The sequence below is a fragment of the Drosophila santomea genome, chromosome 3L (genome assembly GCF_016746245.2).
Source record: "Drosophila santomea strain STO CAGO 1482 chromosome 3L, Prin_Dsan_1.1, whole genome shotgun sequence".
Taxonomy (NCBI): domain Eukaryota; kingdom Metazoa; phylum Arthropoda; class Insecta; order Diptera; family Drosophilidae; genus Drosophila; species Drosophila santomea.
Genome location: NC_053018.2, coordinates 12,120,532 through 12,146,134, shown reverse-complemented (window position 1 = coordinate 12,146,134; position 25,603 = coordinate 12,120,532). Strand labels below are relative to the sequence as shown.

Sequence of the window (25,603 nt, the reverse complement as noted above, 5' to 3'; positions counted from 1 at the left end):
AACCCAAAAAATTGGACTTCAGTCTGGGCACACGATCAAATGTAGGCATGCTTTTGATGCTTCTGATAACATATGTTTTATATGAACGCTTATCAATTCTCAGTAAGAAGATAAAGATAGTACCCATATGAGAGTTCCTTTATCATATGAACAATACAATCAGATTCCAGCATTTTACATGCTAACAAATCATGCAAATTTCCAAGTAATTCAAGCGTATAAAAACGCAGTTCAATGAATGGAAAGTTTCAGTTCAGTTCGATAAAACACTCGATAGCACCACACAAAATGAAGCTATTTGGACTGCTCTGTGGAATGCTGGTACTTCATGAAAGTACCCTGGCTGTTTTACAAGTATGTTGGAAAACACCTGTGAAAGTATGAGAAATAACTATGTCCACTTTCACAGAACGGATTCGCATTCAAGACGTCCCTATGCGAGGGTAAAAATGGGGGGCTCTTGCCAATGTTTGGATCTTGCAAGGGATATTATGTGTGTGCTGATGGAAACGCTGTGACCGGAACATGTGAAAAAAATACGTTGTTCAATCCTTTAACATTGCACTGCGATGATCCTGACAACGTGGATTGCATTTTCGATGGCAAGGATAATGTGGGTGATGACTCATGGAGCTCCGAAAGTGATGAAGACGATGAAGACGAAATGGCCAAAACTGATCCTCCCACTACTGTCAAACCGACGAAAAAACCACGACCTACAATCCAGGACGGAATGTGTGCTGGAAAAAAGGATGGAGTGATGCTGGCAAGGACCGGATCCTGCCAGGAATATTATGTCTGCAAGGCCAAAAAGCCTCATCTACGCTCTTGTCCTGGCAAACAGCACTTTAGTCCAACTCGTCGCATTTGCATGAAGGCCTCAGAAGCCAAGTGTTCCAAGGGATCCCAGGAAAATAAAGAATTGGATAGTCCTGCCATTACGGGTGGCGTGTGTTCCGATGAAAAGGAAAACTCCCTTGTTGCACATCGAAGCGATTGTGGCAAGTTTATGCTCTGCAGCAACATGATGTTTTTGGTAATGGACTGTCCAACTGGCCTGCACTTCAATACCGCCTCGTCACGTTGCGATTATCCCAAAATTGCCAAATGCCAGACGAAGCGCAATGAGAGCAAAGGTAAATCCAAGTCAAAGAAACCTGTTCGTAAGGCGAAAAAACTTCGCTTCTAACTATATTTTCTGAAGACCCCAATAAAGTGATTGAATTAATAAAGTCAAAAGCTTAGTAACTATAAGGGTATAGGGGTATATCCTTAGTGGTTAAATAAAGTGAAAGATGAAAGTAGCCAAGTGAAATCCACGTGGACTTATAGAAATGTCATCATCTGCTCAAATTGTATAGCTTTTATCTATGAAAAGGAAACAAAAATTGTTTTATGTAATACTCGTTTAATACTCTGCTTGAAATATTGTTTATTGCAACCATTTAGCACTTAACATTATCGGCCCAATCGCAGGATTTGACCACCGAATTGTACAAAAGTCCAGACGAACAACTGAAGTTCACCTCACACTCGCACTGGCAGACGACATATTCAGAACTACATGTTCCGCTGGCAGCGCCGAACATGGTACCATCCCGCTGGCCAACACATCGTCCGTGGCTCTCGCAATAAGTTCCCGAGGGTCCGGCATTTGGACCACTTGGCGGCGCCGATCCATCGTCGCAGTCAACATTTTCGGGATAATCGCACTGCTCTATTTTCGAATTGTATTGCAGATTGTTGGAACACCGCTGCTCGTACTTAATGCTATTTACGCACTGGTAGAAGGCGGAGCAATTCTTCTCCACGGGCCAGATGGAATTGTTGGGCACATCGCAGCAGTCGGGATCGCAGGTCTTCGGAATACACACATTCTCAGTGTCGACCTCGCATTGCTCCAGTGTGGCATTGAAGAACTGCGTAGCGGAGCACTTCCTGGCCACAAAGTTTCCGTTTATGCACTGCAAGTATCCGGCGCAATCCGCAGGATTTACCTTAACTTCATTCTCAGTGCACGACGATCCACTTCCGTTGCACTGTCCATTGTCCACTTCGCAGGCTTCTGTCTGGTTGTTCCAGTAGTAGCCACTGTTGCAGGACTTGGTCACATACTGGCCACCGGAACAGATCTCATACTTGGTACAGTCGTCCAAGGGTTTGGTGGATCCCTCGGTGCAATTAACGCATACTCCGTCGACGTCCTCCACACAAGTCTTAAGTGTGGCATTGAAGTAAGCTCCATCGGCGCACTGCTTGCTCACCCAGTTGCCATTCGAGCAAGCCAAGTATCCTGCGCAATTGGTGGCGTCCACCTCAAGATCACCATCAGTGCACGACGATCCACTTCCGTTGCACTGTCCATTGTCCACTTCGCAGGCCTCTGTCTGGTTGTTCCAGTAATAGCCACTGTTGCAGGACTTGGTCACATACTGGCCACCGGAACAGATCTCATACTTGGTACAGTCGTCCAAGGGTTTGGTGGATCCCTCGGTGCAATTAACGCATACTCCGTCGACGTCCTCCACACAAGTCTTAAGTGTGGCATTGAAGTAAGCTCCATCGGCGCACTGCTTGCTCACCCAGTTGCCATTCGAGCAAGCCAAGTATCCTGCGCAATTGGTGGCGTCCACCTCAAGATCACCTTCAGTGCACGACGATCCACTTCCGTTGCACTGACCATTGTCCACCTCGCAGGCTTCTGTCTGGTTGTTCCAGTAGTAACCACTGTTGCAGGACTTGGTCACATACTGGCCACCGGAACAGATCTCATACTTGGTACAGTCGTCCAAGGGCTTCGTCGATCCCTCGGTGCAATTAACGCATACTCCGTCGACGTCCTCCACACAAGTCTTAAGTGTGGCATTGAAGTAAGCTCCATCGGCGCACTGCTTGCTCACCCAGTTGCCATTCGAGCAAGCCAAGTATCCAGCGCAATTGGTGGCGTCTACTTTAAGATCACCTTCTGTGCACGACGATCCACTTCCGTTGCACTGTCCATTGTCCACCTCGCACTCGTTGTTTACTGAATTCCAGTAATATCCGGAGGCACAAGATTGAGACACGTACTTGCCGTCAACGCATATCTGGAACTTGGAGCAATCGCTGGGATCGGCCTTCTTGGTTCCCTCGGTGCAGCCTATGCACACTCCGCAGGTATCTTCAACGCACTTATCCAGGGTCGAGTTGAAGTAGTCACCATCCGGGCAGGTCTGGATCACTACGTTTCCGTTGACGCACTCTAAGTAGCCGGCACAGTTATCCGGATTGGGCGCAATTTCCCCTTCCACACAGCCTGGAGGATTGCACTGGCCTTCGTCTACAGCACAGACTTCTAAATCCGAATTCCAATAGGATCCGCTTGCACACGACTTGGATACGAATTCGCCGTGACAGCAGGCCAGGTACTTGGTGCAATCATCCGGATCCACTTTTGTCTCGCCATCCGTGCAGCACTCGGCACTTGACGATCCCACGAAGAGGGAAAGTATCAGGCACAGGGCAACTCCTGGTTAAAAACTCCGGATCAACAATTATCCTCTCAAATATATTTCCCTCCTTCCTTACCATAGTGTTTAGTTCTGAATTGGGCCATCTTTGCACTCCGCATATCGACAGCTCACTGCTGATGATGATTCGCACCATATCGCCTTTTATATTTACCGGCAATTAAAATAATTGAATGTCTTTTCCTGCATCAGAATGAGAGCATGTGGCGGTGATAAAGTCGAAACATCCGTGATACTATCAGCATATATTTACAGTAGTTATACAAGCAATCGATATTGTCACTATTTATAAAACCAAGAGGACCAAAAGAAATTATTCTCCACATGCAAGTTGAATGTTTCAGTTGCTAAAAGATGCTAACATATGAGAAGCGATCTCAGCAATCGAGAGGAATGGAAATCGTAATGCCCTCTAGTATAGTATAAAAGTATTGTATATAAAAAAGAACTAAGTACTACTGATATTAATTACTGATGCTATCTGATTATTTAAAGACTATATATTGTGATAGCAGTGGTTGGACCAGCTACAAACTGCTACAAGGAACAAGGGGTGTGTCTTAAATGAACGAGTAGATATGTTCGATAAGCCAATCTTTGCCAATCTTTGCCAATCTTATTGAGTGCCGACACCTGATGTTCCACATGTTCCCGCCACAAAACTGATTAAAATGATTTACGGACCCAGAGTTTCATTAATAAATGGGCCGATTAGGCCACATCCTAGTTGCTTTGATAATCAATTTCTTTATTCGGCAATCGGTCACTTAAAGAGTGCATGCCACTAGGTCTTTATAATTGCAGGTTAACAATTTTTGGTCCCAGTATAAGCCATCGGGGCACTCCATCTCGACCTCACACTCACACTGGCAGACGACGTACTGGCCACAATTTGTGGTGGAATTGAAGTAGGTACCCTCGTGTTCTCCCAAGCAACGGCCATTACTCTCGCAAGCGATTCCCGAAGGTCCTGCGTTGGGACCAGAGGGCGGGGTATACTCCCACGGGCAATCGTAGTCCTGTGGGTACTCGCATTCTTCGGTATTGGGATTGTAGACCAAGTTGTTTGGGCAATACTGCTCCACGGCACAGTTGAAGTTACACTTGTAGAACATGTTGCACTTGCCTTCCACCGGAAAGAGTTCGCCCTCCTGCTGATTTTGGCACACGGTGCTGGTGGTATTGCAGTCTACCTTGGGCACATAGTTCTCCGGATAGTCGCACTGATCCGAGGTGGCATTGTAGACGAGGTCACCGTAACATTCAACCGTCGAGGAACCAATTGCGGTACCAGTGCCCCTAATCCAATCACACACTTGGGCAGTCTCGTTGAACTTCAGACCCTCGGAACAGGGCATCGCAATGGGGCACTGGCATTGGCAGACGAAGTATCCATTCGTATCGGGGTCCTCGATCATGTGGCCATCCCTCTGACCAGCGCACCTGCCCTGACTGGAGCAGGTGGTTCCCGATGGGCCCTCGATCTCAGTGGAACCATCGGCGGTGGGAGTGCAGTCCACGTTCCACCAGTAGTCGCAATCGTCTATCTTCGTGTTAAAGTACAAGCCGGAAGGACACTGGAGTTCCTCGGCACAACCACTGTTGCATTGGATAAACCTCACGCAGATCCCGGGCATATCTATGTAGGTGCCAGTTTCCTGATTTACGCAATCCGTGCGAGAACTCTTGCAATACGTGGGCACCACACCTGGACTCGATGGTGTGGTATTGGAGGAGTTGTTGCTATCCTCATGGTCCGTTGTTGCATCCGTCGAATCCGTGGAATCCGAGGGATTCGTGACTGAGGTGGGCGTATCCGGATCGCAGTCCTCGGTGACCGCAGTGGTAGGTTCGTCGACATCGTCAATGGGATCTTGGCACTCCTCGGCACAGCAATCGCAGGTACACTGATCATCCACTCCGGCAAAAGCCGAGAGTCCCAAGCAATTGGCTCGCCACTGGAAGTCGCACTCCCTCAGCTCCCGATTGAAGTGGAGTCCCCGGGGGCAGCTGCCGATAATAGAAACCTCTCCCTTCAGGCAAAGCACAAATCGGGAACAGTGGGTGGCCAACGGAAGTCTCGTGCCATCCTCCTGATTCTGGCACACATTCGTCAACTGGGCTAACGCAGTGTGCAAATCTCCGCTGAGCAGCAGAACTGTCCAAAGACAGAGACCTAAGATATGAGTTACCGAAATGAGTTACCAGCTTAAAGTAGCCAACTCTGCAACAGCTCACCACCAAAATCGATTAGTCGCATACTCCCGAGATCACCTGCAAAGTAGTTCGAATTTCGCGAACGACTAAGTGGCAAGCCGCACTGAGTAGCACCATTTAACTGCCATGAGTGCGCCAAATCAGTAGTCAATCTTCTGATAATACCAATCACCTCCCGAATCTCTCGATTAATTCGGCAATGATTTGTTTGCGCCACAACGCTATCGCAGGTGTAATTAGGTGTGCGTGTCTGTAGCTCGGCACACTGGGATTCGGGCGCCCTTATCAAGACCTGCACTCCAGTCCCTCCAACCTGAAGAGAAACCCATTATTTTGGCATAGGTCTACGGATACTCGACTACTGAATGGGTTCCGTCCCGGCGTCCGCCTAATTTATGTTTTGCCACACACTCCTAGATAAGCACATAACGCATACCTAATCACTCGATTCGCTTTATTGACACTTGAAATTAAATGACGTTTACTGTCGCTCAAAATGAAGTGCCAGATACATAGAAGAACCGCTAGGGTGGACTTTGAGATACTTTGTATTTTAGTTATGCGTTTTTATTACTTTCATTTAAGATTAAATTGTATAATAGGAGAATGTATTTAAGCTGAGTATTTTGTATTGATAATATTTTCGGGATAGACATTATCTTAATTTTGTCAAGTTAAATTGAATTTAAACAAATGAAAAGTTTGTCGTCAATTGGGTAGTGATACACTTATTAAATTCCTGGAAACGGATGCAATCACAACGGTTCAAGTACAAGTATGTCGATAACAAAATCATTGAGAACTCAAAATAGCAGTCTACTTGTTTTACTCGTTTCACCGGGAGATGCGATTTTAGCTGGGTTGCCAATTTTAATGACGGAAATTACATTTCCCTATCATTTCTCTCGGGGGGGTCTTTGGCGCATGGAAGTCTATTTGTCACAGAAACGCAATCGGTTCATGACAAGTACTGTTATGGGCTTAGAAGAACCGGAGACGATCGGAGGCGCATCGCAGAAGAAGATTGCGGTGAGAGGCTTCGGCTTCCTGCTCTCGACGACTCTGCGCAGATGAAACTGAAGACAATGCAATTCTAATTATTCAAACGCTAGAGAAGTACGCTTGAATTAAATTACCAAACTTGGGCGAGGCCCAAATGGAAGAAAGGAGAGCAAAAGTGCTCTGTAGTCTGAAGTCTGAAGTCTAGGGCCTATTGGCACTTGAGTTGGAAAGGCTTAGACTCTTTGGTGTCCATTACACTGGAGATGTTGTCCGTCTGAGGCCATATGGGACAACAAAAGACGGGCCAGCGGAAATATGAGTGGATCTGCCATTGCACCCATACAGTCTCTATTATAAAAATCTTCTCAGGTGTAACAGGTTTCTCAGATTTAAACAGAGGTCGCGCCTGTGTTATACACAGTTATCAGAGACACTCGACTCGACTCGAGTCGAATCAACTCGCCTCGCAAGCGATCGTTAGTACGGCTTTCAGTCGGTATCATCAGTCCAAAGGGTGCAGGATCGGAATCAGGAGCTACCTTCTTGGCCTACCACTTCGAATCGAAGAACTGAGATCGATTGGTGCATAGATATCAAGACAACCCACTCAATTCAACTCTAGCACCATTCGAAATCAGTGCTTTTGATAAGAAACAATCAGCGAAGTGTCAAATCGAAGCGAACTTCACATGTGCTGTTAAATAACTCAAATCGGAACACTCTAAATACGAATTTTAAACCAATTTAATAAAAAGCATATACTTAAATAAACATGCAATGAGTGTAACCAATTTGTAACCGCGCTGCCGAAAGAAGCCAACAAAGTGCAAGCCGCCTCGTTGACCGGGTCTTCAGTCACCGATCAGAATGAGTAAACAACAATTGCTGTGTCATCAATGGGAATAGATTCCTTATCGCTGCCTTGGCGAAAAAGTGTGACATGACTTCTTAGTTGACACCAAGTTTTTATTGATTGTGAGAAAGGCACCTATTGTAGATCTAAGAATTTATTATATGCGTAGACACTCGTTTCGTGTTCTCAACCAAACTGTGGACTTTTCCGTTCTGGAATTACATCAAGTAGATCGAGTTTATTACGTTCCCCAAGAACAGACTCGTACATCGACATGTTAGCAAACTCATAGATATGATATAGATAGGGCAATAAATAAATATTTTATTAAAATGCGTAAATGATATAAAAGTATGTTTACAACATGTGGTAGTTTGTACTTTTTTTGAGTTATTGGGCTGAAACACTTCCTGACCACCGTAACTTTCCTAGTCCCTCAGCATTTATTGCCCCACAACATATTTATATTTATAGAATATATCTACATTATAGATAGTAAAGTAATTTAACATTAATAGCATTCTTATCTCAACAAACAGCCATAAATATTCGCCACCTGTTTGGGGCGTAATAATACTCTTCTAAGCGAAAATATTACCAACATCTGACCTTGACTCCGCATATCGACTAGCAGCATACTCTTGTTTTTTAATACAGAACCATTAACGAAATCAGTGAAACAGATAATTAGCATAAAAAAAAATATAAAAATCTTCTTATAAATCACCAATTATATATAGTTATTAAATATATATTTTTTTGTTCAAGGGAAAGAGCATTGCTTTTTGCAGTATATTGGGTAAATTTCTAAACTTTAATTAACAATCCATGTTGTTTCACACGATCATCGTTTAAGTGGAGGTATATAAAAACGAAATATAAAAAAGGAATACATAATATAGAAAACAATTTATTATTAAAAGCAATCAATTTTAACAATCATAAGGTGAGACTTGTTACTATTACTTTGAACAGTGTCTTTAAATTTATCTCCAAAACACCTTTGCTTTAAAGAAATTATTTTAGTTAATTACAATTATAGCAGACGTAAACTTATTGGAGGTAGTGTGTGCTAGACCGTCACTAAAAGTTTAATTGAAAACCCAGTGATCTCTGCCGTGCAAAGCACTTATGTACATACTTACCTTCAGGAAGTTGGCGTCCATCTGGGAGGCGATGGCGCGGGCCAGGAGAGTTTTTCCGGTGCCAGGTGGTCCGTAGAGCAGGCATCCCTTGGGCGGATTGATGCCGACGCGTAGGAATATTTCTGGATTCAGTAGCGGCAGTTCAATGACCTCGCGAAGCTCACGGATTTGCTGACCAAGTCCACCGATCTCAGCGTAGTTTACATTACCCGGATCCTCATGGGTCATGTTGTACACGAGGGGATCCACCTCCCTGGGCAGATAGCGCATAATGGTTAAAGTGGTCACATCCAGAGCAACCCGAGTGCCGGCCTTCAGCTTCTCCTTGTTTATCTGTCGGCGACACCCGACCACATAGCGCGGTCCATTCGAGGCCTTCACGATGAAGTTGTCCGGGGTGAGCTGCTTCAGAATTTCACCGAGCATCTGACCCACACTCTGGAGAGCCTTCAGGTCCTCCTCGGACTTCTCGTACTGGGCATTCACGACCTTGTGCTTGTCCCGCAAAGCCTTCAATTTGGACTCGATCTCGCGGTGTTCCAGGAGCTTGGTGCGGTAATTGGTCAGCGCCTTTAGCCGCTCCTCGACCTCTGGGGGATTTGCTTGTGCAGCTGCCATTCTGGAATTCGATTTATCATCAACTCGCCCGAACGACTTCAAAATTGTGCCCACTCACTTTACGATTTTGACGTCTGTCAAATTGGAACCTGAAAGATGGGAACACTGCGATTAACCGGTTCATTAGAAAGTTAGCTTCACTTTAGAAGGTCTATGAAAGCATTTATCTAAAGATTAAAAGCTTTTAAAGCTTTTTGCGACAAGCAGATGGCGCCACTTTGTGCAAAAAATAAAACCAATTCCCTAAAATGCCGAATTAGTTAAAAATTTTTAAAATATAGTTTTGATTTTATTTAATAAATATTATTTTTTAATATTTATTGATTTTAAAGATTTAAAAGTGGAAAAAAATAAAACCAATTCCCAAAAATTAGTTAAAATTAGTTAAAAAATATTAAAAAATATTTTTGATTTTATTTAATAATTATTATTGTATAATATTTATTGCTTTTAAAGATTTTCCCAGGTTAGAATTAATTATTTTAGCTTATCTTGGCTTAACATCGACAGCCATTTCAATCTTGACACTGACTTACACCTTCTACAAGGATTTAAAGATATTGAGAGCTGAATTTGTGTTCTCCAACAAAAATTGTTAGTCATTTCGACTTTAGCAGTTCCAGTTCCCTGCCACGTGAACACCATCGAATGCGTCGGAAGGTGCTGGCCAGGAACCAAATGTCAGCACGGCATCCGGGCCATAAATCAGGCGATTTTGTAGCACTCTGTGTTGCGGGTCCAGCTGGTTCGAGTGGTGCGGCAACCACGACCAAAATATCCAGATATCCACTGGGACAACTGCATCCACGCATTTGCGTCCCATGACAAATATGCAGTTTGCAAATGTCTAATGAATTTCGAACGCGCCTCGCCTTGCAGCGCCAATTGCTGCCAAGTATTTTGTGTCTGCTTTTGGGGCTTTAGAGCTGCCTTTCCTTTTCATTCCTTTCTGGCCATTTGTTCATGTAAAAATAATTACGTTTTGTCTTCAGAAAATTTCGAATCAACAATAAATTGTATACCGAAATTACTTATTTAAGTTTGTGTTTTCGTGATGCTAGGCATAACCCCTTTTCTGGCCAAGTTAAGAAGATGCGAAGCAGCATCACGTTCAAGAAAGGGGTATGTTTAACAGTTGGAAACCGAATCGCCGCCAGACAGCAACTGGCCAAAAAGTATCTCGTGCGGAGGAAGGAACAACCAACTACAGAAATATGAAGTTTTCTGAAAACGAAACCGCATTTTCTATTCAATAAAGTTCGGTGGCTTTGTGGGCTCGATGTTTGATGCGTGCCGCAACTCGTGGCGCAGATGTTCCCAACCATTCAGCCAAAGTTCGTTATTTGGTCAAGGAAAGAGGTCCTGTTCAAATTCGACTCACTTACTACAGTGTCCTCAAAATCGAAATAAAATGCAGACCTCAAACAGAATGGCTTGTTGCAACTTTCACTTGTTTTCGATCGTGACTTCTGACATCCTTGGTGGCAGGGACTTGCAGTCGAGGACGTGGGCGTGGCTGGCCAACATGTTCTTGGAAAATTATGGCTTGACTTTGGCATTGTGGAGCCCTTTAAAGTCTAACTTTTGGTTGCCTTTTTAATATCAACCTTTAAATGGAGAAGCAAAGTTTTATAAATGTTTAGAAATTCATAAATCAACTGGAAGACAGCAAAATTCCCACGAGAATTGGCAGTAAGCCATTGTTTCTAAATCACTATTTACAAAGCGATAGGAAAAAACATTGGGCTATTTCATAATATTTATATATGCACTTTTTAAATAATTATAATTATAATATGTATTTGACATATTTTTTGCATTTTTGATAAGGGCTACCATCATCATTTTACTGCTATCGAAAAAAAACGGATTAGTTTTTATCAAAAAATATAAAGATTTTTTTTTTTTAAATCGTATATTTTCAACCGGCGTTTTAAAAAAAAAAATTTGTTATAAAAAAAATGGTTTTGTGCTGCTAATAGCTAACTATGTCTATCTAAAAAAACATTTGATAAATTTTTGAATTTTCGATTCATCAAAATTCCCGAAAAATGGCAAAAAATTACATTTTCCTTTTTTGAGCACAGGTGGATAGGAAATGTTGTTAAGTTATTGGTGAGCCAATGTGTATATATGTATACATATACATATAATAATTTTGATCAACACAATTATACCTTCTTGTTTCTAAGAACGTCGCATCGATCCGCTCTTTGTTAATCGTGTGAGTCCTCATATGTGAAATATGATTTGCATATGGATGCCGGATGTGCTAATGCAAATTTTTGACCCAGCTTGAATTTCATTAACATGATTCGTCGGGATTCAGCGGTGCACACACCTACTTCCTCTCCATGTTCCGCTCCCCTGCTCCGATGCTTGATGGCCATACATCAGGATGAAGGATGAGCACTCCAAAGGATGTGTGTGCCATGAGCAAGTACTTACATATGTACCCAGGTACAGGTGTGCAGAAATGTGGCCGTGCATTGTAACGTTAACCGGTGACGCTGTCAAGTTGCAAGAAATGGTCACACTGCAAAAAAAGTAACTTTCATTTTTACAAATAATGTAAATACATATACAAACCATGTTTCTTATCTGTTCGCACATCTGGATAAGATAAAAAATATTTTAAGCTAAAATTGAAAATTGGATTTTAGATATTAGGTTTTTTGTGTTACAGCCTATTTTCCCGAGTGCTGGCTTGAGGGTCGGCGAGCATTTTGAGTTGAGGTTAACAAAAATGGCTATGCGTCGTCGTCCTGCTGACTGCGAAATTGCTTTGGATGCCAAATGAATGCACTTGCATATTTCATTGCCGCCCCGTCACCTGCAGTATCACCTTTGGGACAACTTTTGGCTCCAAGTTGGGAAAACGCCATCATAAAACAATAGATGTTGGCTTTTTGACCCAAAGTTACCCAATCGTAACTTTGAATATCATATATGAAGAATAGGAAGGATATAGGCTGTTGAGCTTAACAAAATAGAAAATCAATGTTTTTTAATAAATGTTAAAGGAGCTCAAAATTCTCTATTTTGGAGGTGTTAAATCAATTTTGTGCAATCAATATGCACTGAATTAAATTTGATAATAATAATGCTTAATTGTATTGAATAAACATTATAATAAAATACGATTCCGTTAACATTGAGTTAACATTACATACTGGTAACATGGCGACCCACTGCCTTAGTTTTTTGTTGGGCCAGGTCACTTACGATCCACAGCTTCCACTTACTACGTTTGGCACTCGTTGCGGAAACTGTTGCTGCTGCTGCTGTTAGCAGTGCCGTTATAAAGTAACGGTACCGCAGCGCTATGAAGCCAGTGTGTTGGCAGCGCCGCGTAGCAACGGTAATTGAATTGAACCGGCTAGTGTTAGCGGTTTTATCTAACGGAAAATGTGACGGAATATTGGCGGGATTGTCGTGTTATAATTTATTTGTTTTAGTTAACACCGTGATATCGGAAAAGCGTAACATTAACCATTTTAGCAGTGAAAGAGTAAAATAGGTAGAGATTCGATCCCTACTATCTTATTATTTACATTCTGATACCCTTTTATAATAGAACAATTATTATTTTGTGTCTTAGTTTTATTACTTGATAGGAAAACACACATTTATGTTTTTAAAATGAAACTTTAATTATTATACATGTATTTATATATTTGCATACATATATTTACATATTTTATAGAAATATGTAAATTAAAAGTAATAAGTTCTGAAAAAGTGCCGATGCTGTAACTTAAACAAAAGTGTTATCCGTGTCATTGCTCTACTAAAATTTCTAAAAGGAAATTTCCAATCCATGAGTGACTAAGGGCAGCCATGTCTTCCGGGGAGTGGGACCTGCGTGCCCTAAAGGCGCTCGAGGAGGAGGAGCAGCGCGAGTTCCTGGCCCTCAGCCAGCGGAACCTCTTCGATCCGCTGCCGAATCCCACAGCGGATGTGCCCAGTGCGAAGCCTCCACTGACCTATGCCCAGCTGCATCCTCACCTGCTCAAGCTGCCCACGATTGACGAGTGCCAGTTGATGGCCGTCAAGCAGCAGAGATCGGCGGCCCTGCGATTCAGTCGTGCCCTCTCCCTGTCCGCCCACTCGCTCACCTCCCGAACCGGAAGCGGTACGGGCGGCGGAAGCGGAAGTGGCCTGGGCTTTGGCCGTAAATTGAAAGCCCGCTTGGTGGGCGCCAAGTCGAGTGGCTCACTGTCGCCCAGTCGCCACTCGCACAGCTACAGTGTTTCCCCGGTATATACGCCGCCGCCGATGCGAAGATGTGCCACCTTGCATCACACGCAACCGGTGCGAAAGGTCTTCAAAAATCTCCAACAGCTGCAGGAGCGGAAACGCCAGGCGACCGGAAGTCACTTGCAGAGGATCGCTGGCACCGGAAAGACGTACTGGAAGTACGGAGCCAACTCAACTGCTGCCTCGATAGTGGGCCAACGTGCCCGCCAAAACCAGCAGATCGAGGTGGAGGAGTCGAACGGTTCGGATGAGGTGAACTCGGAGCCGCAGGAAATCTCCGAGGCGGAAACGGGCTCCTGCAGTGTGCCGCTCCCGTCGAAGGACACCAATGAAATACTCCGCCTCATGCTCAGTGCGGCCAGTTCGGCGGTGACTGTGACGCCAGCGGCGGCGGCCATTGGCAATGGTAACGTGGCCGGAGCAACTGGTGGCGCCCCGCCGCCATTGCGACGCTATCAGAATGCCAGCGATGTTGAGGAGGACGAAACTGTTGCGTACGGAGCTTTCCACCAGGCGGCCAAAAGCTTCGAGAGCGGCGCTCTCCTGCGAGTCGGCAGCTTAACAGCCCAAGAGAGCGACGACGGCAAAGTGAACGCCATGAGCCCCAGTCCACAGCACAGTCCCGCCAAGGAAACACAATCCACAGCGTTGGGTGGCGGTGGACCGGGTGGCAGGCGGATGTTCAAGTCCGGCTCATTGGATTGGCCCGGGGAAGCGCAACCACATCAGCAACATCTATCCCCGCAGCAACATCGCGCTGCAAACCATGTGGAGTTGGTGGAGCAGCAGGGCAAGGACATTCGCTTTCGGCAGCGGGATCACTGGGATCTCGAGCACGCCCACTTCCATCACGAGGCACTTGGACACCTCCCAGCCAGCGCCACCGTCATCGATGACGAGCTGGAGCAGCATATCAAACACTGCTCCTGCTCCTGCAACCACATGGGCTACGGCAACTCAATGGACTATCAGGTGGGTTCAAACTTTGTTTAAACAAAACTAAATATAAGTAATAGTGTCAGAAATATGCAAAAACTTTTGAAATATATTTTTACAAAAACGGAAAACATTCCTATCCCTTTTTGGTTATCCGTCTATTACTGCAAACCATTTTGTTTGAATTCACTCAAGAAAAAATGCAAAATGTAAAATAAGTCTTATGTGATTAAGCAGTTTCAACATCCCAAGCTTATATTGTGTAATTGTATATACCGCCAGTATAAGTAGGCAAATGTCTTTAGTTCATGAAGTTTGAGATATTTTGCAATTTAGTGGAATGCTAATTGTTTGCTGTTTACCCATTCAATCCAATACAGCACCAAATTCCCGCCGTGCACATCCTTTTTACAAATGATGGCGCCGTGTAATTTTAATTGCAGCAACTATATCCGCAGTGCGGGTGTCCGGCAATTCAGGTGAATGGCGGCACATTCAGTGGCCTCCACTTTTCATCCATTCCAATCTCTAATGAACTCTGTTGGAGATTCCAGCACACGGGCATTACCCAAAACTCATTATCAGCGCGGCCTTTTGTGGGCATTCCGGATTGGTCCTGGCAGATTGCCGCCTGGAGATCGACCCGGGGACACTGACTCTGTCGCTGCCAAGTGCTCCATTGTCTGGCTGCGAGTGGCCCGCAGGATGGGTGCAACTTTTAAACTAAATTGAATACTCCTTTGAGTCCGACAATGAGCAGGATGCCCGTTTTTGCCAGGATTAAGCGCACAGATGGGTTCCTCGTCCCCTCCCCACATCGTTATTATTGTCTGTAATTGTTAAGACGATTTAAGGTTTAATAGCTGCCATTTCAAATGGAGCTGGCGTTGGAGTCTGTTGGCTGACCCCACGCACAAACTTAAGACTTTATCCTTTGTTTTACCACAAGGATGCAGTGGCGCACTCTATGTGGCCCAAAGTGCTGTGAGATTTTTATTGTGCAACACTCAGGCACAAACTGCCTGGGTAAGGGAAACTGAAGGCATGACAGGAGTCTTAACACAATAATTAAATTCTAGACTAAAAAATGTAGATTACACATCTTAAGCAATCTAAAGCCATTGTATGTGCATAGCCTGAAATACGGGATTAAGATGTAGATGATTGCCTGACAGTGAGATCCTAAAGAGAGTAATTATAGCCATTTATATAGTTTGATTACGACTTTATAGGAGATTGTTTACAGCGTACAGATAGTTCTACAATAAGTGCGATTGCGATTGCGATTGGGAGTGCTTTACTAATAGCGTTACTAACATAGGGCGTTTATTTCTAACTCGGTCGAACATCCAGGGGGTCATGCGTCTAAAGGCTGTGGGGTTATCCGTGGGATGATCCAATGATCCAATGATCCGATCACTGCAGCGTGCTCTGTGGCGGAGTGAGCGGGGTCCAGGTGTCGGCAGCCACGGCCGGAGCTCCATTCACCACGGCGGTGGGCACCGATACCACCGCAGCTCCGCCAGCAACGGTGCCCCTTTCGCCGGCATGCTCCAGGGATGAGGACTCTATCTTGATGTCGTGGGAGCTTTTCAGGGTGGAACTGGCGCACTCCAGCGTTATCACCGAGCCCTGCTCATCGCTCGGCTTGTACATGGCAGCCTGGGGGTCGTCCAGTGTCTTTGATACATCAACGGGCTCCAACGGATGAGTGGCATAGCTGGAAGGCGGGTGGCGGGAAATCATTGATAGCTACGTTAGCGGTAAGTGCGCACAGTTCCCCACCGATTCAACCTACCCGATCTCCAAGGGAATGTACTCCGGCTGATAGTATGCGGCGGCAGCGTTCTGGTACAATCCGTACTCCGCCCCGGATCCGTTGTGCCAACCACTGGCGGGATAGCTCAGCGCTGTGGGCGCATTCAGAACCGCATTCGTGTACAGCTGGTGGGTGGGCGAGGTGGGCGTGGGATGGTACACCTGGTGGGCAGCTGCACCATATGCCGCTTGCGGGGATCCCGTTGCTCCGGCCCCGCCCCCAACGCCCACTCCGGTGCCATAGATGTCCGTTTGGGCCATGTTGTACTGATGGCTGTGGGGCGTCAGGTGGTGAATGGTGTAGCTGGGCGAGGAGGTCGTGTAGCTCGGGGATCCGTTCGTCGGCGACGGAGAGTTGTGAGAGGCTAGAAAATCAAATTAGGTATTGCTTTATCAGTAACTTTATCAGTACAACATATATGCTATTCATATCTTCATTGTATAAAGTGGAGTAAAAATGTGCTAACTAGATACTATTGTCAAGCGGATGACTCTGCTTGCTTATAAATATTTGAAGATATTTTTTAGACAGAAAACTGTCACGGTTCCCTGATTATTTCAGAAACAAGAAGCCCGAAACTTTTAATAGGCGAAAACTTAAAAACAGCACTAGGTACTTTTTTAATTACATTTCCGTTTCGAAAGTTCAAAGGACACGTTTCGGGTATTTTTGCAAAGATGCTCGTATAAGCAGCAGCATTGGTTGCCTGCCATCCATGGAGTACTCACAGATGTTGCGGCCACTGCACACGTTCATGGGCATGGGTCCCGGCACACTGGTGGCGTTCCAGTAATTGCCGTTGCTCTGCCAGCTGCTGGGATAGGAGAACACGGACGCCGTGGGACTGGCCTCGACCGGCATGAAGCCGGATTGGGCATAGGAACTGCTGAAGCAACCCGTACTCGGAGCAGATCCGATTCCGCCGGCGCTGGAGCTGCTCACACTGGTGCTCACGGAGCCAGTGGACGTGGAGTGCAGGCTGGTGGGCGTCTGCGGAGCGGAGGGCGGCTGCGGCGATGTGGACGAGGCATTGCCGGCACTGCCATTCGATCCGGATCCGGAAACGACCCTGGGTCGACTGTACGGTGTGGTGCGAGTGGGTGCGGCACTGCGTGCGGATAGGGATCTGCCGTACCGATCGCAAGTAGAGCCCGTTGAGGGGCCCATGGCTCCGGCTGAGGAAACGCTCGGGCAGGAGGACACCAGGCCGTGACTCTGGGCGATGGACAATGGAGGAGCGGCCACGGCGGCCGCCGCAGCCGTATAATGTGTGGGCGGTGGAATGAGCCAGCCGTAGTGGGTGTCGTGTGGATACAGCGTATCCGGTCGCTCTTTGGCATCCAGAAAGGCCTTGGCGAATGGATTATACTTGATCTTCAGCGAGGTGACCTCCTCGTTCTGATACGCCGTCACTGCTATAAACTGCGTTTCCGGAAATGGATAGGTGACCACGTGACGCTGCTCGGAACCCACGCGCACCAGATGCACACGTGGTTCGTACTTGTGCAGCGAGTTCAGCATTATCTGTAAGATAATTGTGTTTAATTGTTACGGCTGCTCTGTTGGTCAGGGTGTTTGTTATAGGCTCTGCCCACCTGTCCATTGCCATTGGTCTTGTTGGTCAGCTTCACTTTGGCAAACGAGATGGGCTCCTTCATCCAGTGGGCGCCAAAATTGGGCGACTCGGGGTGCACGTAGATGGGGTTTGACGGGGGAACCTCTGCTTTGCCACCAGGAACCTAAGTGATAGGAAATATAATAAAAAACAAGAGAGAACGCTATAGTCGAGTTCCCCGACTATCTGATACCCGTTACTCAGCTAGTGGAAGGGAGAAGGAGAGTCTTAAACACAATTTTTGGCGGTTTGTAGGCGTTATAGTGGGCGTGGCAGAAAGTTTTTTGACAAATCAGTAGAAATTTACAAGACCAATATAAAAATGAAAAAATATCAAAACATTTTTCAAAAGTGTGGGCGTAGCAGCTTTGGGCGGTTTGAGGGCGTTAGAGTGGGCGTGGCAAAAAGTTTTTTGGCAAATCGATAGAAATTTACAAGACTAATACAAAAATGAAAAAATTTCAAAACATTTTTCAAAAGTGTGGGCGTGGCAGTTTTGGGCGGTTTGTGAGCGTTAGAGTGGGCGTGGCAACATGAATCGACAAACTTGCGCTGCTTCTATGTCTCTGGAGTCTGTATGCTTAATCTCAACTTTCTAGCTTTTGTAGTTCCTGAGATCTCGACGTTCATACGGACGGACAGACGGACAGACGGACAGACGGACAGACGGACAGACGGACGGACAGACGGACATGGCCAGATCGACTCGGCTATTGATCCTGATCAAAAATATATATACTTTATATGGTCGGAAACGCTTCCTTCTGCCTGTTACATACTTTTCAACGAATCTAGTATACCCTTTTACTCTACGAGTAACGGGTATAATTAGAAATTACAATATGAAAGTAAGCCTATAAGTGATTTCAGATTTGAATACATTAGGGCTAATGGAATGATCTTAGTAACATAAACCGAATCATAAGTTTTGTGTTGGTCCGATCATGGAGTAGACTTACCCATTCACCGTTGACATACTTCCAGCGATGTGAGTCGATCTGCACGAACTCCAGGAGCACAGTGTACATGGCGGCGGGATCCAGACCCGAGGCACTGATCTTCACCACGGGAAACATGCGCCTGTTTGCGACAACGGAGATGGCAATTAGCAATTGGAACAGTTATATAACATTGGCATTGGAATTCTGAACAGTGGACAAACAGCGAGCGCCAATGGTTTACCTTTGCCTTTTGCCCCGAACCCATACCGAAAGTCCCCACGAATTGGAACTCCAACATGGAAATGGAAGCGGTGGAGTGGCGGAGTGGCGGAGACGGTACGGATTGCGTTGCGGGCAAATATTGGAACGCTCAGGCGGGCTCTGTTCCACAACAATTAGTACAAGATGGCGGCTGTTGCCGGGCCACGCTAATTAGCACCTGACCAGGCCACCAGACCCGACTACCCGACAACCCAACAACCCAACAACCCGACTACCCGACTCTCGGCCCGGTTCCAAGTTCTAAACGCGCGTTTCGCACACACTCACACATCCACACGCTCGTACAAATGCCCGTAAATTGGTAAATATTTTTAGTTATTTCAACAAATGCTGGCATGTAAATAAACAGACGAGTGGATGTTTCCTTACACTCACAAAAAATTCAGTTAACTTAATAGGACTTATAACTTGTAGAAAGAGCCTTGTGACTCAATTGATAACTATGATATTTGAGACAAAACCATTTCATAAAAAAATTTTGAGTGAATATTAGTTTGTTTTTCAAGAACATTAATCAATGGATAAAATTCGCACATGAATTATATGCTTTTCGTACTACAAGCCACCCATTTTCTTCGAGTGTATCGACTGTAGGCTGAGCTGGAGAAACGTTAACGCTTCATTATGACTTGCAAATGGCGAGCAGTGAGATGAAAACCGTGGAAAAGCGATGCATCACAAAAAACAAAAGCGCAAAACCTCATTGCCAATTTGCATAGGAAAACAAAATGCGCCGCCGTCGCCATTTAACACATTCGAATTTCGAACAGACCTCACAAAAACAAAAAAAAGCAATCCAATCAATTTGACTCACTCACCTGCCGTTTTTGGTGACGATCATCTCGTTGGTGAGATTCTGGAAACGCAGCCAGAGCTCCCGATCGTCCAGTGAGATGCGCAGATTGCGATCCAGTTCATTGGGACTGCCTGCTCCGCCGACCACGCGATGCCCTCCATTTCCGGATACACTGGCTCCGCCCCCGCTCGCCGCTGCCACGCCCCCCAGTCCGTGACCATGCCCGTGTCCATTGTGGGTCACATGCTGTGGCGAACCACTGCCTCCTTGGCCACCATTGCCTCCTCCGCCCGAAACATTGCCACTGAGTCCGGTTGTTGGATCCACGGCGGACAGGATGTGCGATGTGGTCATGTCAGCTGCAAGGCACAAACAGAATATTTAATCAATTGATTAAATTATTTACAATTTTTTTTATTTTATTTATTTAAAAATAAAGGTTGCCAATGAGTTCTAAAATATTTTAATGCTATAGGAAATAGTCGAAACATTCTTCTGACACACTCTCTTTAGACAAATCATTTTCTAAACTAAACTCAAATTTTGAAACTCTGCCACATTCTTTATATAAAACGACGATTGGCCAAACATACATATCAAATCATATATCATCTTATTTGTATATTCCCAATATTTATATTTTGATAACAAATATGATTTGGAACCAGTGAGCAATGTGGAGGCACTACATGAAAGTATATTCGTTGAGTCAATCGTTTGCCGGGGAATCCAGAAGTGAAAACATGGTCATCTCTCGGCTTCTCGAGACGCAACCGTGTCCGTGGTCAGTGTGGATGGATATGGGCATTACATCAAAGCAATCTCAACCGGCTGGCCGACGAAGTGTCGGCTTTATGCGTTTACAGCACTGTCCCAGGAGCATTAGAAGAATGCTCGTCGAGCTCTCTTGTCGGCTTTTAATTATATTGCACACTTTAGCCATGCCTGGGATTTTGTCTGCGACTGGGTCTGGCTGGAATTCGGAATTGGGATTGGGATTGGGAACTGGTAGTGGGACTGGGACTGGGATTGAGTTGGCTGAGATGCTGGCTGGCCATAAACAACGGGCACCCTTTTTATTTATGGCCGCGGCAACAAACACCTCTGTTTTGCGTCGGGGTCGGACCAGGGTCATTTGTACTTCGAATCGGATGCCTACCAAAGAAATGCCCTCAGATGTGCCGGTCGGTTCTCCGTTTCGGCTGATGTCTAAATTGTGAGTCCAAGTCCCAGTCCCACCACCGAAAGTGTTTCTCGCAATGTTTTGTAATCATAAATTTACAAAATGTATTAATTGTTTTGTTTGTTTTTATTGGGCCACGAAATTGGAGGCCAAGTGCCGCCGTCTAGGATTCTTTTATGGCAACCAACTCAAAAATGTTCCCAAAAACTGATTGTTCTTGCTTCACGGATCCAAATTTGATTTATTGAAATTTTCTTTGCACATGCTTCATCATAAAATGGCAAATGGCCGTCTGCGGTTTGATGTCTTTCGTATTTGTCAACCATTTAATTTGATGGTGTGAAGCGAACAGGTTTTCCATCGGGTTCTAGGTGAGACCCACATATAATCAACTCCACCATCAATCAGCGGTTGCATATGTGTTCTCCAAAGGCTGTTAAATTATAAAGTAAGGAGAGCAAATCAATCAAAGCGGTGTTTTGGGGGCATTTGTCATGGCTTTGACAAGGAATCATTTAACTGGTTGCCAAATCAGTGCTCTTCAGATGCTTTTATCATTAATTTCTTGTTCATGATTTTAAATCAAATATGTAAATACTGCTACCTATCTGATTTAAACTTCTGCAATGTATACCAACTTTGATAGATGCCATAAAATACTAGTCAGTGAACCAGTGACAACTCACTGCCCGAGTATCCGCACTCTTTCAACCGCAAGCTGCACCCAATTAAAAGTTTCAATTCGAATTCAATCGGTTGAATTTCAAAGTTTAACCTCTTTGAGCTGCCAGTCGAAAGTTATATTCAGTTTATGGATTTCCAAAGGTTTCCGCATTTCCCAGCTCGTGTTCGCTCCGCATTATCCTAATTTTCACGCGATTCTTGGCGGGTTTGTCTCATGTGCCCAATAGACGACATCGACGACATCATAAAAATTCACTCTTCATGACATCGTCCCCTTCTCATGGTTCCCCTTTTGGTTCCCCTCATGGCTCCCCAGTTGGTTCCCCCAATGGCTCATCTCATGGCCGTGTTTGTGTTCCACATCGATCCGCACCACCACCACCATCAGCACCACGATTTTAAGACGCGGTATCCCAGCTCCGGCTCCATCACTAAGCTTAATGAAAAGCTGTTTTTGTGTGTTGTCTCCTCATCGGAGGAAGCGTGTGTGACTGTTTGCCCATGTGTACATATATACATATGTACATATATATGGAATATACTTTGACTTTTGATGGCAGCCATGACGGGTTTGGGTTTGGGTTTGGGTTTCGGATTGGGGTTTGCATTGGACTCTTTCCCCATCCCAGGCCAGCCGCTTTGTTGTTGGCTCTGTTGATTTTTGAATCATTTCGTGACTTTGATATTTACTCACACGCTTTGAGGGTTTTTTTCCTATTTTTTTTTTTTTTGTATGAAATATGCGCGCTATTCAAAATCGAAGCGAACCTTTGGTAATGTGGCGCTTACGTACTCAAAGTACAGGTACACAGTAATGGCCGATGAAAACACATTCGGCGAATCTTAGATACATTTCAGTTATTTCAGCTTTAAGTTTTGGAGAGGGGAGTGCCAGCAAGTAAAATGTAAATAATCACTAAAAAATCATGGGAAATTCGCTGTATACGTACTGAATTTTATTGTGGTATTTCACCCTTACAAAATTTATTTTAGTCCATCCTATTTATAGTAAGCAGCTATTATAATTTATCTTGATAATAATTTAAAATAAAATTAAATAAATACATATAGCAAGAGATATCAACCAGTGTATCCATTAAATAATTTCCCCAAATAATCGAGCACGTGTAATAAATATCATGTTTGCTTATTCGCCACTCCATTCGACTCATCCACTCCCATTCGCACTTTGTGGAAAAGGACAATATTTCGCACCTGCTCAGGATGCTGGCGGGTGGCATCGATGACAAGTCACTGGTAGCCCATCGGAGGCGATTAAAGCAAATCTGCTAAATTTCACACACCACTTCGCGTGAAAATAAACCGCATTTAAATTTAGATACTGCGTGGGCGAACTGAAATGTAAATAGCCGCGAATTGGGGGTATCCTAAATTCAATCAATATTTCCGTAGGACAATGTCAGAGGTTGCCCCTTGAGAACTTGCTGCCTTTTAAGGATATTCTTTACATATTTTTTTTTTGGCTTTTTGTAGTCGTTTCTTTAAATTCCGATTGTCACACTTTTGTTTTCAGCACTCGACGGCACAGTGGTAGGCGCACTTTTATGAGCGGCGTACTAAAATTTTGTACAAACTGTAATTAATTAGTAAGCATTTGTCAAGTACTAAACGAACTGCGGGGGCGTTGCGGAGGGGTGCGCGGGGGGTTTCCTTTGGGTATGTTTATGGTCATCTTTGATTTGCATTTAATAGGATAATTTTCACATGCGTCGTAATTGGCCGCCTCAGATCGATTCAACTTGGGGCTTCGTTTTTGGCAATCCATGTCTGAAAATTCTTATGTCCCCACTAATTTGCGTGTGAACGTTGGCCACGCCCACGGCCACAGCTATAGCTCCTCGCGCCCCTTTTCTCGGCTGCTGTTTTATGTCATTAGAGGTATTATTAGGATCGTTAATGGGTGATTTTGTCACTTGCCCGTTGGATTTCGGGTGTTGGCGGCCCAACACTTCGTCTTTTTGGCCAAGTGTCAAAATGTGTCTGTTTGGTGGTTTTGTTTGGTTTCGGTTTAGTTTGGTTTGATTTTCACACGTTCGTTTAAATAGATTTGCCAATTTGCTATTTGATTACGTTTATGGTCGTATGTCACACGGGGAAATAAACACGACTGCCACACATTTTATGGCCCCAGAGCTCTGGATTCGGAGAAGCGACTCTATGCTCGTATGCATTTTTGGGAGTCATTTGTTTTGGGGTCAGTGTAGAAATTTATTGCCGAAATACTCGTGTCAATGAAATATATGCTTAATTTAAAAAATATATATATTTTCTACTTTTCATTATCAAAAGTATATTATTTCTAAATCTAAATACTTTGCCGATGGTTTAGTATACTTCCATATAAATATCTTCTTTTACATTTCATTTAAATATTGAATAAATTAGTCATAGTTTGGCTAACTTTAATAGCTGTCACACGCATCTAAAACGATATGTTTAACACTTCATCTAACATGTTTTAAAAGTGACTATAAACGTGTCTTGTAATAAAATCCCAATTTAACGCTTTCGATTTTATATACTCCATTTGCTTAAGTTTCTTTCAACAAAGCTAGGTAAACCTTTGAAGGCCTATTATAAAATTTAAATTTACAATTTTTAAACCAAATACTTGGATACTGTGGAACTTACATATTTGGTAATGTGCTTTACAAATTTAAACCTAAAATTTTGATTCAGTGGAACTTACATATTTGGTAATGTGCTTCACGCCGAAACTCGGCGTTCTCGATATAATCCAGTGGGAGACTCCTTGTGAAGATGTTTAAGATTTAGATTTAGATTTAAGTTTACTACGTAACACTGCCAAATCACGCACTTTTGTAGCACAATTATCCTCGCAGGCTCACTTTATCAAGGATCACTACCGCGTGAGTTCAGAGTAAAGTAGCAAGATACAGCCGAGTGCCTTTTTCACAGATTCTCAAGATATTTGATTCGATTCGAGTTTCAATTCGAGATTCGAGTTTAGCGCTGCCGCCGATCGTGTGTTTGCGTTGCCACCGTTCCCGAGCTAATGATCAACGATCGGTGCTAATTTTTTCAACCATCACAAGCCGCGCTTTCGGTTCCTCTATTTCTTCTCATTTCTCGTCTTTGGCCGATTGTTGTTTTCTTGTTTTGGCCCGCTGATGATGGCCGGCTAGCGTCCTATAGCCATCTCGTTTTGGCCCGCTCGTTGATCGGCTAGCGGAGACGCTTAGGCCACACCCTCTAACAGGTAAGACAGCGACGGCATCTCGCCTCTCGCTCGCACCGCCGCATGGTCAATTCGCGGCCATCGCTCGAGAACCCGGCAACAGGTAAGGAGGCCCCATATCACCGATCTCTCAGGTGGGTCGGATCGTTCAGGGCGAGCACACAGCTCTGCCACTCAGAAGCACAGAATCTCAGAGCTCTGGAGTCTTGGAGTCCTAGGCGGGATTTATACATATGTAACTTGCCCCCGTGGCTAATCGTTCGATTTGCATGCGCCAAAAATTAAGTGTAACGTGTTTTTCAGTTGCTCACATTTGTTGCACAGCGAAAAAGTTTCTTATCTCTTGTGATGTTTATTTCAGACACTGCTCAAAAGCACATTGGTCGAGTTTTGAACTCTGAATTGGCCAAAAAGGATCTTTGCCTCAGTTTTAGTAATCTTTGTCTCAGTTTTAGATTTGAAGTGGAAGTGGATTGATGTCTGCATTCAAGCTTATCCTTTCCGTAGTTTAGGAAACTTCTTT

At 44.6% G+C, this 25,603-nt stretch overlaps 5 protein-coding genes across 7 annotated transcripts in view; 2 read left to right on the top strand and 3 right to left on the bottom strand.

Annotated features, from left to right (window-relative positions):
• The first annotated feature begins 270 nt into the window (after positions 1-270).
• LOC120450189 (probable chitinase 10) lies at positions 271-1,189 on the top strand. Its single transcript, XM_039633054.1, has 2 exons — positions 271-354; positions 410-1,189. The coding sequence occupies exons 1-2, from the start codon at positions 289-291 to the stop codon at positions 1,187-1,189; spliced, it is 846 nt and encodes a 281-aa protein (XP_039488988.1). The 5' UTR covers positions 271-288.
• A 256-nt stretch (positions 1,190-1,445) lies between these two features.
• Positions 1,446-3,595, bottom strand: LOC120447733 (proprotein convertase subtilisin/kexin type 5). The gene is made up of 2 exons (XM_039629277.1): positions 3,568-3,595; positions 1,446-3,508 (listed from the first exon to the last, which is right to left on the bottom strand). The coding sequence occupies exons 1-2, from the start codon at positions 3,593-3,595 to the stop codon at positions 1,446-1,448; spliced, it is 2,091 nt and encodes a 696-aa protein (XP_039485211.1).
• Positions 3,596-4,276: 681 nt separating this feature from the next.
• On the bottom strand, positions 4,277-9,421 carry LOC120450184. Its single transcript, XM_039633048.1, has 4 exons — positions 9,403-9,421; positions 8,727-9,345; positions 5,748-6,039; positions 4,277-5,685 (listed from the first exon to the last, which is right to left on the bottom strand). Exons 2-4 carry the CDS (start codon positions 9,342-9,344, stop codon positions 4,277-4,279), a joined length of 2,319 nt encoding a protein of 772 aa, XP_039488982.1. The 5' UTR covers position 9,345; positions 9,403-9,421.
• A 3,722-nt stretch (positions 9,422-13,143) lies between these two features.
• LOC120447547 (putative dipeptidase NECHADRAFT_87110) overlaps positions 13,144-25,603 on the top strand; it is a 94,798-nt gene continuing 82,338 nt past the window's right edge. The window contains exon 1 of the mRNA XM_039628994.1: positions 13,144-14,576. Coding sequence (XP_039484928.1) covers positions 13,185-14,576 — 1,392 coding nt within the window. The 5' untranslated portion in view covers positions 13,144-13,184. The remainder of the gene's footprint in view (positions 14,577-25,603) is intronic.
• Positions 15,751-24,933, bottom strand: LOC120447548 (T-related protein). Of its 3 annotated transcripts, XM_039628996.2 has the most exons (8): positions 24,700-24,930; positions 24,571-24,632; positions 20,016-20,352; positions 18,934-19,054; positions 17,955-18,098; positions 17,088-17,883; positions 16,339-16,723; positions 15,751-16,260 (listed from the first exon to the last, which is right to left on the bottom strand). In XM_039628996.2, exons 3-8 carry the CDS (start codon positions 20,345-20,347, stop codon positions 15,957-15,959), a joined length of 2,082 nt encoding a protein of 693 aa, XP_039484930.1. In that variant the 5' UTR covers positions 20,348-20,352; positions 24,571-24,632; positions 24,700-24,930; the 3' UTR covers positions 15,751-15,956. The 3 variants fall into 3 exon arrangements, with proteins under 3 accessions (XP_039484930.1, XP_039484931.1, XP_039484932.1); XM_039628997.2 differs by lacking the exons at positions 24,571-24,632; positions 24,700-24,930 and adding an exon at positions 24,513-24,524; XM_039628998.2 differs by having other exon boundaries at positions 16,152-16,292; positions 24,571-24,933.

What these genes read in the sequence shown, in the direction of transcription:
- LOC120447548 (XM_039628996.2), bottom strand. Translation starts at nt 20,347, where the DNA reads ATGACCACATCGCACATCCTGTCCGCCGTGGATCCAACAACCGGACTC. An exon ending in ATCGTCACCAAAAACGGCAG is followed by an intron (nt 19,055 to 20,015) that starts GTGAGTGAGTCA and finishes TGTCGCAAACAG; the next exon opens with GCGCATGTTTCCCGTGGTGA. An exon ending in TACATTCCCTTGGAGATCGG is followed by an intron (nt 16,261 to 16,338) that starts GTAGGTTGAATC and finishes CCCGCCTTCCAG; the next exon opens with CTATGCCACTCATCCGTTGG.
- LOC120447733 (XM_039629277.1), bottom strand. Translation starts at nt 3,595, where the DNA reads ATGGCCCAATTCAGAACTAAACACTATG. An exon ending in ATTCAGAACTAAACACTATG is followed by an intron (nt 3,509 to 3,567) that starts GTAAGGAAGGAG and finishes GTTTTTAACCAG; the next exon opens with GAGTTGCCCTGTGCCTGATA.
- LOC120450189 (XM_039633054.1), top strand. Translation starts at nt 289, where the DNA reads ATGAAGCTATTTGGACTGCTCTGTGGAATGCTGGTACTTCATGAAAGT. An exon ending in GTACCCTGGCTGTTTTACAA is followed by an intron (nt 355 to 409) that starts GTATGTTGGAAA and finishes CCACTTTCACAG; the next exon opens with AACGGATTCGCATTCAAGAC.
- LOC120450184 (XM_039633048.1), bottom strand. Translation starts at nt 9,344, where the DNA reads ATGGCAGCTGCACAAGCAAATCCCCCAGAGGTCGAGGAGCGGCTAAAG. An exon ending in TGGACGCCAACTTCCTGAAG is followed by an intron (nt 6,040 to 8,726) that starts GTAAGTATGTAC and finishes GTTTCTCTTCAG; the next exon opens with GTTGGAGGGACTGGAGTGCA. An exon ending in GCGACTAATCGATTTTGGTG is followed by an intron (nt 5,686 to 5,747) that starts GTGAGCTGTTGC and finishes CTCATATCTTAG; the next exon opens with GTCTCTGTCTTTGGACAGTT.